Consider the following 12,193-nt stretch of genomic DNA (forward strand, 5'->3'; position numbering starts at 1 on the left):
ATAAATATGCTGTTTTTTGTCATTTTGCACTTATAGTTTTATATATATATATATATATTAGTTTTGACTCATTTATTTATTTTGTTTTTTAAATAATTTAGTTTGTATATTTAGTTCCATTTATTTTATACCTATCGGCTTGTTAAGTCGTGACATATCGGTGATGTATGGAATACTGTTTCCTGGTCCAAGCTGCTACTCATTTGAATTGAGAAAATATTTGTTTATGACCACTTTTTAGTCCACAAAAAAAAATCACACATTAAAGTGAATTTTAAAAACAATCATTTTGTAAACGTTTATTATTACCATTTGAGCCTCCCCATACAGTTTAATAGAGTGCTTGGACCCGGAAGCCGCTTCACGTGACATCACACTCAACAAATGGATAGTAGTCTATATCAGCACATTTCTTTTTTTAGAAAAGAAAGAATTCTAAGTTAATGTGCGCTCTATAATTATTAATGATTTTCATATATTTATGCCATTTAAGCCAGTGTTGTTTTTGTATGAAGTAGCTATTAGAGCAGGGGAGCCAAAACTCAGTCGTGGACAACTGGTGTCCTGCAGATTTCAGCTCTAACTTGTCTCAACACACCCGCACGGATGTTTTTAGAAAGCCTAGTAAGAGCTTGATTAGCTATCCCAGATGTGTCTGATTAGGGTTGGAACTAAACTTTGCAGGACACCGGCCCTCTGAGACAGAGTTTGGACACCCCTGTGTTAATAGTTTAATAATTTAAATAATTTGTTGTTTCGTCTTTTACATTCATATCTATTTTATTATTATTTTAGTTTGTAGATTTATTTGTATTTAATCTTATGTCTGTAATCTTTAATAACTACTAAAACCTGAACTGTAACCTACATATCTAAAAGTAAATAATAGTTTGAGATTATTCAATTGGTATTCTCATTAAATAATACATTTTGTTTCAAGTGTTTACATTCTTATCCCTCTTGTGTAAAACATCTCTCAATAATAATCCAACGTTTTTCTCATCAGACACGTAAAATTCTCTCTGCCTGTGAGAAGAGTCTGACAGATGCTCACCAGCTCAACTATGATCCCCACAATCCCTTCGACATCTGCGCAGCCTCTTACACTCCTCTGTACCGCGGGCGACCTGTAGAGAAATGTCCCTTGTCTGGAGCCTGCTACTGCCCCAAATACAAAGGAGAGGTCTGCAGGGTCACACAGGTCAGTTCTCAGCTATTATCTAATTAGAGTGCAGAAGGTCTAATATTTTCATTATGTGGGCAGTGGAGAATGGGTTTTGATTGGCTGTGTCTCTCCTGTTTTCCAGGTAACTGAGATTGGGAAAGATGTGATCGGGTTGCGTGTCAGTCCACTGCAGTTCCGCTGAACATATAAACGTGGATGAAAATAAACATGCTTCTCCACACATATGCTTTTCCTTTATAAGATGAAGTAATGAGATCTTTTAAGATCAGAACGTGATTAAAAATATCTTGTTATGTGACTAAATACTCTGTGACTATCCTTTCTGTTACTACAGTATATCTGAGAGCTCTACTGTCTGTATGCTTGCATTCATATGAATATCATAATTATAATAATTGTGCATCTGTCACTCAGTGCAAAACAAGTTTCTTTTTTTTGTGAACTCTCTAAATATTAAAATAAAATTCTGGTAAACAAAATGTTTGGCTACTTAATTGTCATCAATTTATTGCCAGTAACTTAAAATAAAACCTTAAATTGCTTAAAATGAAAAACTGTTGTATTTATTTGTTTAAGAGAAAAAAAATGTATTTGCGCTAGTTGCCAAATAAACATTTCTCCTTTTCATAACTTATTGAAATAAAAACAATCACATTTATAATGCAGTGGAGTTCAATGCTGAATATACTAGTCAAGCAAAATCAGCCGTTGTCTTGATTTGCTCACCGAAGTCTTTGCATTGTCTCCTTTCTATAAGGTGACTTGATTTATATGTTAAACTAAATTACAGCATTTAAATTAAAACATTTAATTTCAGATTTTTTGTAGGTTAGCAATAAAGCAAACTAAATTAAAGATTACATTCAAGTTGGCATTCTCTAAACCATCCCCATTATTCTTCCACTCCTGTGGGATGGCAGGGCAAATCAAGGTTGGACCAATTTTGGCCCGAGGGCTTTAGTTTGGCCATCTCGGATGTAGAATGTACATTTTATGTACAAGTGTGTCAATCTGTTTATCTATCGAGCTATCTGTCTATAGATATGTATAGTTTAAGGTAGATAAGGTGTATAAATAGTTGAAGTCAAAATGATTAGCCCTACAATGAATGATATTTATAATGATGTTTAACAGAGCAAAGCTAAAAATTCTGTATTTTCTGTACTTTTTTTTTCTTGAGAGAGTTTTATTTGTTTAATTTCGGCTAGAAAAAAAAATCAGTTTTTAAGAATAATAATTTAAAAAAACATTAAGCTCAAAATTATTAACCCCCTTAAGCAGTTTTTTTTTTTCATTATATACAGTAAACCATCATTTATACAATGATTTGCCTAATTATCCAAACTTGCTAACCCTGTTAAGCCTTTAAATTGCACTAATAGTATCCAGATGAAAAATATCTAGTAAAACATTATGATCATGTCATCATGGCAAAGACGAAATAAAACAGTTATTAAAATTTTGTTATTAAAACTATTATAAGTCATGATTACATTAATTGTTTCATGTACTGCAAAAAATGTCTTCAGTATTCAGTATACACCATTTTGAGGGATGTAAACAAAAACTATTGGTTCCTGTGTATTTGCTGTTTTATATTTTTAATGATTTCTATAGCTTATGTATATCCAAAAAGAGCCACACATTGATAAATAATGTTATGATAGACGTTTTAATATTAAGTTATGATTAAATTGCCTCTTGTTAAACAGTTTGATAACAAGCAGGAAATGTTCATGGGCCAATGAGATGACCAATTAAAATGGTCTATAGTAGGTTTGCGTTGTGTATCAAGTGTTCGTGGATCTCAACTCAGTTAACCAATCAAATCAAATCAAAGATGATTTAGTTTACCCAGAGTTCGCCGGGAGCCATTGAAAGACGCTGTTGACACGAGGCCAAACAAACGCTACACTTCAGTTTTAAGCCGCGAAGGAGTGAGGTAAGATGATTTATATAACCGTTTAATGATAAAAATTGTAAAACAATCAGTTCTGAGACGATCAAATTTCGACACTTTAAATCGAAAAGATTAAATCATATTTATAATTTTAAATATTGTTATGTTTTTTATAATTCATAGTCGTGTTTTTTATTATTATTATTATCATTTTTTATTTTTTTGCAGCCACGAGGAGCTTATAAAATGTACCAAAAATAGTCACAGACTCGAGGCAAGCGTTTTCGCATGGTTTTGGTTAGTGCTCTATTTTATTTTGATCAATTGGAAACTTGTGCTTTCAATTATAGGTACAAAAATTCCCAAAACAGATAGAGAACATTTCTAATTTGCCAACATCCATTACTATTTGATAAATATTTTAATAACAATATGCTCTAAAAATGGTGCCTAGGATTTATATAAAACCATTTTCATTGTATACCTAATATTTAAAATAATAGTATAGTACTTTAACAGTCCACAAAACATTTAAAACACATTTCAGTTTAGTCATTCAAAGTTTTTGGTCGCATCCCTGCTGCCTGCTCAAGATCATCCGACTGACATCAATGTTGTTACTGGTAAAAACCTCTTTTCCATGTTCAATGGTGGCAGCAGGCAGGGATCGGGTGCGTCCCAAAATCCAAGCAAAGTCTACATGGAAGAGTCTCAAGACATCAGTGCAGGAATAGACCAGAGCCGAATTCTCATAATCAGTGGACAAAATCCAGTATGGCGTGTAGGGCAAAACTGTCAAATAAAGAAGACATGAAATATGACGTAGGCTTAAAGATGTTTCCTATTCATTATGAAAGAAACATGTAATTATTCATCATTTGATGTTCAAAGGAAAAGCAGATTCTTACCATAGGAGAAACTAATTCCAAGCTTTGCCGGGTTTCTTTTATCTTCCACCACAGCCGTCCCGTCAATTGTTTTTAGCTCTCCTTTTCTAAAACACAGAAAATCTGTAATATAAAGCATTTACATATCACTGGTCCTCAAAGTATCCATTGACTTGGTACTCACAGAATTTCAGAGCTCACTACATGAGCTGTTCCGTCCAGCTTGAGAGTGAAGTTGGTCTCAATGCATCTCCCTCGCTCAAACTGTGCTGGAAGTTTAGCGATCTCAAACCACCGGCCCATAAACTACATGGAGATACAGGTGTGTAGATTGTGAGTAAATGTAAAGGACGAATGTAAGATGTGATCATATCTTATGTTGAGGTGCAGTAAGTTACTTTTTGAAGATTGAAGGCGGGTTGAGTTGCAGGTTCTGGGCACGGACCCCAGTGAGGCACCTGGGCACTCATGAGGGGCAGAAAGAGGGCCAACACGACCAGAAACACCTTCATTTTACCCTTTACAAAAAAAAAAAAGTAAAAGTAAAAAATGTATCTGCTGCTTAAAACATATGCCAAAGTAGTTAGTAGTTCATTCCGCTGTGGGAAGCTTGATAAATCAGGGACTAAGGCAAAGGATAATAATTATTTATTTGCTCATGTTATTAAGAGCATTATTAACAAACAAAACAAAAAAAATTTGTACATTTAATGGTCAAGACATTAAAAACAGAAAATGTATTTACATTATATTCATTCATTTACAATATATATTTAGATTCACTTTTTGCTGATTATAAAGACTAACTTTCAAAATTATTAGGACCAGTAAAAAAATAAGACTCATATTTTCAAATGCTACAATTATTTATCCAAAAATTAGCCTTATTTTGCACTACATTGTCAGGGAACTCTGAGGGCAAAAAAACAAGATAAATAAATAAAATAACCATTCATTAATAGTAATCAAGTTAAAAATGTTCAGTTAATCGAGATTTTAATGTTAGGCCAAATCGCCCATTCCTAGTACATTTTGTTAATTATTGTATTAATCAACATTTAAGTTTAAGCTAAATGCAACCAACATGAACTCATGCGCTGTTAATGTAAAATTAAGTCATGACTTTACTTGAAGGGGCACCTAGTCATTAACTCATCTTTAACTACTCATGGACTTCTGTGTTTAAATTGTTGATATTGATTGAACACTTTTTTTTATTGTTGTTCAGTGTAAACGCACTAGATGGACGTGCAAAAAGAGTTAATGTGTAGTTGATAATGAGTTAATGGTAATGTGCGTTAACATATCATGAGTTCATGATGGTTAAATTAAGCATAAACTAATATGGTAATTAATGCATTTATTAAAAAACAATCATGTACTAACAATTAATAAAGGTGGCCGTTTTTCACACATGAACTCATGTGACTCATGTTGTAGTTAAATTTTATGATTAGCACATATTAACTCCTCAGTCCATAATAAAGTAACGTTTAGTTCACATATTAACACATCTTCATGTACTGTTGTTGTAAAGTATTACCTATAAAAATATTTTTCAAAACCTAATTTAGTTAAGTAAATTCTGCATTATAAATCAGGTCTTCAGTCTCACGCGATCCTTCAGAAATTATTCCAATATCCCAATTTGATTCTAATATACATAAATATGATTATCAGAGTTGAAAATCTTTTTGATGCGTATTATTTTTGATGAATCTTTTGCTAACCTTTGGTGAAAAGCAACTTAACCGAAACACATTTACTCAATATATCAATCTTGTAACAGTACAAGTTTCTTTACTGCAAATGATTTGATAAACTTAAAGCAGGCTAAATATAAGTTCTGTCTTGCTGAATAAATGAGCAAAAACAGTATTGACCCCAAGCCTTTGAATTCTATTGTGAAGTATACACAGATTCTATTTATCGTCTAAAGCAAATATCAAAAGTTTGACACCCAAAAAATAGACTCTTACCTCCTAAAGTCGTGCTGAATATGCGATGGACTGGAGAGCGCCGAGTATTTATTTGAATCATGTGACTGTCCCAAGACATCTTTGTGAGTTTATTCCCAACATGAAGTAAGTTATTAAGCTAATTGAAGTCATGAGAGAATGTACCATAATGGACAAATATCTAAACTAAACAAATGCTGCTAGGTCTTTTTTCCTTTTAAGTTGAAATAAAAATTAAGTTCAAGTTTAGGGCTTGATTGCGTAAGGAAAAGTAACACTGAAGCAACTAAATCATATATTTCAAACTCAATTCCTGGAGGGTCGCAGCTCTGCACAGTTTTGCTCCAACCCTAATCAAACACAACTGATCAAGTAGTCTCTAGTAGTTTTGAACTGCTTGATTATTTGAATCAGCCCTGTTTGATTAGGGTTTGAGGAAAACTGCAAAGCTGCTGCCTTTTGTTTGTGACCTATTGCTGCATCCCAATTCACATACTATCTGTCCTACATAGTATTTAAAAATTGAATTAGTATGTCCCAAATCGTAATATGTTAAAAAGAGTGTGCCAAAGGTTCCCGGATGGTTTACTATTTCCGGTAAAAAGTTGAAATGTAGAATCGTCCATACTCTAATACCCCAACTCTGATATTGCCCACAAGACTTTGCGCATTGGACGTGAATTTGATTAGAACGACAAACACGGGTGAAAAGTGTAAATAAACTAAAACATGGTGGACGCGCAAGACCAACCGTCAAGTAGAGAGGCTTCGGTAAAGATGTTTGCATGACTGTTAATATCTAGCCCACTGGAAAATGTTTAAATTGTGTTGTACAGTATGTGTTATAGTCCTTCTGCAACAACAATACTGAGCTTATATAAAGACATGTTTGCACATTAACGTCTGAATGCATAATTATCCAAAGACCAGAGGAGATTTCTTTGCATAAAAGACTCGTGAATGTCATTATTGGAGAATCCTGCTGCTACTTCTCCAGTAAGGTAGGAAATTATAAATGACAGAAATTTGGATGATGTGAGGATTATTGACAGGGCTCATAATTAAGCAACACAACGATCTGTTAAAGAGGAAGTAGTGTGTACCAAAGCTTGCATACTCTTCTGTTACACACTCAAAAGTATATACTTTTCCTTCACAAAAACATACATACTTTAAGAGCGTAGTATAAGTATGCGAATTGGGATGCAGCATATGTTCTAAATCAGGGGTTCCCAAACTTTTTTAGCCCGCGACGCCCAAAATAACAATGTCAGTGAATCGCGACCCCCATTTTCAAGGTGGTTATACTGTAAATGTATAAACGTTGCAGACACAACTCTAGGCATATATAAACATGAGCATATTGACAGCACAAAAATGCAACAGCCTATTAACCACATAATATTCTTTTTCAGTCATTTATTAATTTAATTACATTTTAATATGAATATTAAAGGCTGCTGGCTGATTTTTATTTTTATATTGTTGTTTCTTTAACACAACTATTAATTATCTTCTGTAAGTTATAAATAAAATATGTTTTTTTTTAATAGTTTAATAAAATTTATTTGAGTTTTGGAAATCTCTAAGCTACCCCCGAGGGGGTCCCGACCCCCACTTTGAGACTTACTGTTCTAATTCAAGTGTTATGGTCTTCTGTAATGTAGATGCTGACAGATAGTTGGAGCTATAATGAGGAGGCTGCTCATGGTTGCCCACACCAAAATCGGTGGAAAAAAAGTTCTTTATGCAACAGAATTTTTCATTACACAAGGACCGTATGCTCACGTGTAAATGTGTGTTTTGCATGTTGCAAGCGTTTGTGATAAGTCACAAAACACTGGTGTGTTTGGGAAGGATTCACATGTGTCTTGACCTCCAGCTAAGGACACCACTTTGCACACACCTTTCAAAACAAAATGAATGGAAAAAAACATTGTATAACATTAAAAGTTAGGAGAACCGTTTCAAAAGTAAGATAGGCATGTAAATACCAAAAGCATCATAATTATTAATAAAAAAAATCAATATCCATTCTTGGTACTAAAATAACTATGCTTAAATGGCATAAATATGAAAATCCTTGGAAGTTATAGATGGTGCATTAAAAGAAAAAAAAATGTGTGTGTGTGTTGTGGGCTATTTTGTTTTTGCTAATTTATTTGTTATGTGTGTATATAAATAAAAAATAGTAACCTTTCTGAGTCCAAATATGTGTAGACAACATACCTGTCAACATTGGGATGTTAAATTAAAGGATATGCCCACCCCCCAAAAAATCCCCAAATTACTAAATATGTTCATCTGAAGCTGTTTCATTGTAAATCAACAGTTAAACGGTCAGTAATATTTTTATTATTGTTATTTACAAAGGATAGAATAAATAGTAAACATTAGCTGTAAATAAATTAGCAAACGGTTTAGCCTATTAAAATTAATAACTATTTAAAAAGAAATAGAATAAAATGATAAAATCTCATTAACCTTTTCTTCACTGTATAATTTAAACATTCTGATTTAAGAGCAGCAAATGAATTTCATTTAGATTTTCGTTTGATTAAATTAAATAACAGAGGTGCCACTTTAAAAATGCACACATCTATAATGAAAGCATTCGATTGCTTTCCTGATGTTTTTTGCTCATTTAAGACAAAATTAGTTGTGTTTGAAAGAAAACCCACCAAGATCGACGCCTTTAGATGTTATTACTATTATTAATCATGTGTAAATGTCTGTTTAAACACGCACCCAAAACCAAGAGTGTCTACTTCAGCTCCACTTCAGATCGCGTGTACAGAATCTGTTTGGGAAACAGCATCTATTTATTACTATGGAGCGCATTAGCTGACAGTCACACACCGATACATGAACTGACTGTTTTGAGGATTGGAGGGATGACAGCACATGTAATAAAAGGGAAGTGATTTTGAAGCTGTTTTTATATTTATTTCAAAGTGTTTTCATGCCTAAATTAATGAAAGCACAGAACAGATTTACATTTAAGAGGAAGGGCTGTCCCCTAGTGGTTTGGCGGTATGGTTTGCGTATAGGGATGCTCGGCTCTTTAATGTTTATTGCCACCCTTCATAAAAAAGATTAAAAATACGGGAGCAATACAGGAAAATATCTTTACGGGATGATAGTGGGATAGAACTGTAAAATATGGTAGAATCCCGGGGAAATTGGGAGAGTTGACAGGTTTAAAACACATGGTGCAACATCTGAGGAAAATTATAAATTCATATTGAAGTTTGCAAGGGACAATATTATATATATTTGAACAAATTCATGGACTAATAAAAACCAATTTTGGACTTTTAAAAAAATGCTTAGTCACAAAACATTAACACTTTCAGTGATACTGATAATACCCAAACAGTGTCATGTCCAGAAAAGACATATTCATATTTGTGGTTAATAAACTTTTAATTCATTATGGCTAGTAAAATTAAGTCATCAGCCTCTGGCAGGTGTGGTGCAAGGTGGCATCAAAACATCACTGTTAAAAATTCTTCACTGCCTGATTCTTCAGTAAAAATACAGTTTTTTTTAAGCCAGAGATGAGTTGTACAGCAGACTGGACTGTTTTTACTTGTATCATTGTGCCTACGAAGTTAAATAACACTGTTGTGATAAGAACATTATGAAAGATTTGTGTGTGTGACGCGACCTTCAGTTGAGAATACAACTTCACACAGCTCTTTCATAACAAAAAGATAAAAAGAAAATATTGTATGAAATTTTTAATGCTAGAAGTTTGACATTCCAATGTGTTCATGATTACTGCTTAAATTAAATTTACCCACACTGTCCATGCAAAATGCAGTGTTACAAAACTTCAGGATTTAACTTACTTCTACTAATGAGACTAATGGAGTTGAAATCTAAATGAGGAATGACATAATAAATTTCCTCAGTAAAAGTTGTTCTCATAAAACATAATGCTAATCTGACAGATATGGGGCATAGCCTTTAGTTTTCAGGGTTTTGTGTTCTTTCACATTATTAAGTGTAGATTGACTGTTACAGTTAATTTCACAGAACTGTATATATTCTGACAGAAAGGTCGATTTGATAATTATTAAATAATATGAAGAAAATTAATTCAAAAAAAATTATGATTTGGAAAAAATGATTTGAACATCTAACAGAGCTTTAGTTTTATGGATGTGGAAAGCTTCAGTCAGTCATCACTCCGTTCTTCACTCAAAACACCTTCTTCTCAAGGTGTGTTTATTTAACCTTCCACATCTGTTTGAGCAGATGCCCTGGTTCCCCAAACCTCTAATAATGAGGTTATGTCAGTTGAGGAGGTGGAGTTAGTGATATAACAAATCAATCGTCTATAAATACTGAAGTTGGTCAGAAGTTGTCACAGTTCTCCACCTTGAACACAAGCTTCACTCGTGAGTCCAAACAGGTAAGATGATGCTTGGGTTTTCAGTCTCAGTTTCCAGCAAAATGTCTGTTTCTGGTCTGCAGATCTGACTGTTTTCCAGGTTGAAACAGAGAGAATGCAGGCTCTTCAGGTTGTGTCTCTGACTCTGCTGGCAGTACTGGCAGTCAGCGCTCAGTCCATCGGCTCTGGAAAATGTCCTCAGCCCCCTGTTCAGAAAGACTTTGATCCCACCAGGGTAAACTTTTGCTCAGAAATATTTATTAAGTACTTGTTAATATGTTCAGCTTCAAAGGTATGTAATTTTTCAAATGAAAAGATCTTGTTGCATAATTTTTTGTGTCTTTTGCTAGTACATGGGCAGATGGCATGAGATCATGAAGTTCCCTTCACCATTCCAGTTGGGCGAGTGCTGTCAGGCCACTTACACCCTGAGTGACGGCATCGTCCTGGTCCGAAATGATGAGATTCTGTAGGTTCTGATCAGCACATTACATAATATAATATCCAATTCGTCATATAATTGTAATTTTTTTAGCATTGAAAATATTTTGGACACCTTAAGCAAATTTACATTCACAATGGTTTGTTAATACTCCTGCACTTTCTTGTGAAACCTTGAAACCTTATATATTTGATCTGAATCTCTTCAGCTCTAATGGCACCATCAGCTTCATTGAGGGAACTGCCAAGATTGTAGATGCCTCAGAGCCTGCCAAACTTGAAGTCAGCTTCTTTGAAGGTGAGTCTGAACAAATCATTCTTGGCATTTGGTTTATTTCTTGAAGAGTCGCTGATTTGGGATCTTCCTTCTGCAGATGCTCCTCCTTCACCATACTGGGTTCTGGCTACTGATTATGATGACTACACCCTGGTTTACTCCTGCACTGATTTTGGCAATCTCTTCCATGCTGAGTATTCCTGGATCTTGAGTCGGAGCCGCACACTTAATAAGGAGACTATCTCTGAGCTGTTGGACATCCTCAAATCCCATGGCATCGGTACTGAGGCTTTCACTGAGACCGACCAGAGACCGGAGCTGTGCAGCAGCATGCCCTAAAGCAACTGCCTTCTGCAGTCTACTACTGTAAATGTGCTTTGTCTGTATATGCTGTACTCGCACAGCACGAGAATATGGAGAAAATGTGAATGGTATCTACCTAATTCTATGAGAAGTACTAAAGCTGTTCCTTACTCAGCATTAATTAAACTTTGAATAAAGAACAAGATATAAATATTGTCAAATATGATTTTTGTCATTTGTTCTTATTTGTACAAAACATATGTGGGAAGAAACAAACAGTAAGTCATTTTAAAATGAGTCGCATGACAGTTTGCTTTTTTTAATTTGTGATCAATTTATACATTTAGTAAGCTAATAATGAATGTTTCCTCTCTTCCTCACTGAAATAATTCACTCTCTATAGCTGCAATACTTCAATACTACTTTTCAATATAGTTGAAACCTTTAAGAAAACAGACTGCAAATATGAGTCACTTTAGGTCACAGGTGTCAAACTCAGTTCCAAAAGGGCCGCAGCTCTGCACAGTTTAGTTCCAACCCTAATTAAACACACCTGATCAAACTAATTGAGTCCTTCAGGCTTGTTTGAAACCTACAGGAAACCAACCTGTGCAGGGCTTCGGCCCTCCAGGAATTGAGTTTGACACCCCTGCTTTAGGTTGTATCATGCAGGTAAAAGCTGCAATATTACATCCTCATTCTTTTTAATCTGTGAAGACAAATGTGATCAACAGGGTTCTCAAATTGTGGAAATATTGGAGGGTGAAGAGGAATACAAAGTGTGGCAATAAATCGTGCTAATTGGTGTGCTTTCTCATGGTAAAAACAAGCTAACAATTAAA

General features: G+C 34.2%; 3 protein-coding genes across 9 annotated transcripts in view; 2 read left to right on the forward strand and 1 right to left on the reverse strand.

The window, feature by feature from the left end:
- The window catches only part of copa (COPI coat complex subunit alpha), a 29,340-nt gene extending 27,675 nt beyond the window's left edge, over positions 1–1,665 (forward strand). For both annotated transcript variants that reach the window (XM_073911803.1, NM_001001941.2), the window contains 2 exon segments: positions 1,007–1,201; positions 1,308–1,665. In XM_073911803.1, coding sequence (XP_073767904.1) covers positions 1,007–1,201; positions 1,308–1,367 — 255 coding nt within the window. In that variant the 3' untranslated portion in view covers positions 1,368–1,665.
- Positions 1,666–3,046: 1,381 nt separating this feature from the next.
- On the forward strand, positions 3,047–11,572 carry apoda.2 (apolipoprotein Da, duplicate 2). Of its 6 annotated transcripts, none has more exons than NM_001201348.1 (7): positions 3,047–3,128; positions 3,315–3,383; positions 10,195–10,351; positions 10,431–10,565; positions 10,681–10,799; positions 10,981–11,069; positions 11,146–11,572. In NM_001201348.1, the coding sequence occupies exons 4-7, from the start codon at positions 10,446–10,448 to the stop codon at positions 11,385–11,387; spliced, it is 570 nt and encodes a 189-aa protein (NP_001188277.1). In that variant the 5' UTR covers positions 3,047–3,128; positions 3,315–3,383; positions 10,195–10,351; positions 10,431–10,445; the 3' UTR covers positions 11,388–11,572. The 6 variants fall into 6 exon arrangements, with proteins under 6 accessions (NP_001188277.1, NP_001188279.1, NP_001188278.1 ...); XM_073910710.1 differs by having other exon boundaries at positions 3,063–3,128; positions 10,414–10,565; NM_001201350.1 differs by lacking the exon at positions 10,195–10,351 and having other exon boundaries at positions 10,414–10,565.
- Positions 3,377–5,974, reverse strand: apoda.1 (apolipoprotein Da, duplicate 1). The gene is made up of 5 exons (NM_001076582.2): positions 5,953–5,974; positions 4,372–4,491; positions 4,158–4,279; positions 3,995–4,080; positions 3,377–3,878 (listed from the first exon to the last, which is right to left on the reverse strand). Exons 2-5 carry the CDS (start codon positions 4,483–4,485, stop codon positions 3,643–3,645), a joined length of 558 nt encoding a protein of 185 aa, NP_001070050.2. The 5' UTR covers positions 4,486–4,491; positions 5,953–5,974; the 3' UTR covers positions 3,377–3,642.
- Positions 11,573–12,193: the final 621 nt, after the last annotated feature.

This window comes from Danio rerio, chromosome 2 (assembly GCF_049306965.1).
Source record: "Danio rerio strain Tuebingen ecotype United States chromosome 2, GRCz12tu, whole genome shotgun sequence".
Lineage (NCBI taxonomy): Eukaryota > Metazoa > Chordata > Actinopteri > Cypriniformes > Danionidae > Danio > Danio rerio.

Bases quoted from the DNA above. Each gene is read 5' to 3' on its own strand.
- apoda.2 (NM_001201348.1), top strand. From the start codon at position 10,446: ATGCAGGCTCTTCAGGTTGTGTCTCTGACTCTGCTGGCAGTACTGGCA. The intron at 10,566-10,680 runs GTAAACTTTTGC...GTCTTTTGCTAG, and splicing joins AAGACTTTGATCCCACCAGG to TACATGGGCAGATGGCATGA. The intron at 10,800-10,980 runs GTAGGTTCTGAT...GAATCTCTTCAG, and splicing joins GTCCGAAATGATGAGATTCT to CTCTAATGGCACCATCAGCT.
- apoda.1 (NM_001076582.2), bottom strand. From the start codon at position 4,485: ATGAAGGTGTTTCTGGTCGTGTTGGCCCTCTTTCTGCCCCTCATGAGT. The intron at 4,280-4,371 runs GTAACTTACTGC...ATCTCCATGTAG, and splicing joins CCGCCTTCAATCTTCAAAAA to TTTATGGGCCGGTGGTTTGA. The intron at 4,081-4,157 runs GTGAGTACCAAG...TCTGTGTTTTAG, and splicing joins GTAGTGAGCTCTGAAATTCT to AAAAGGAGAGCTAAAAACAA.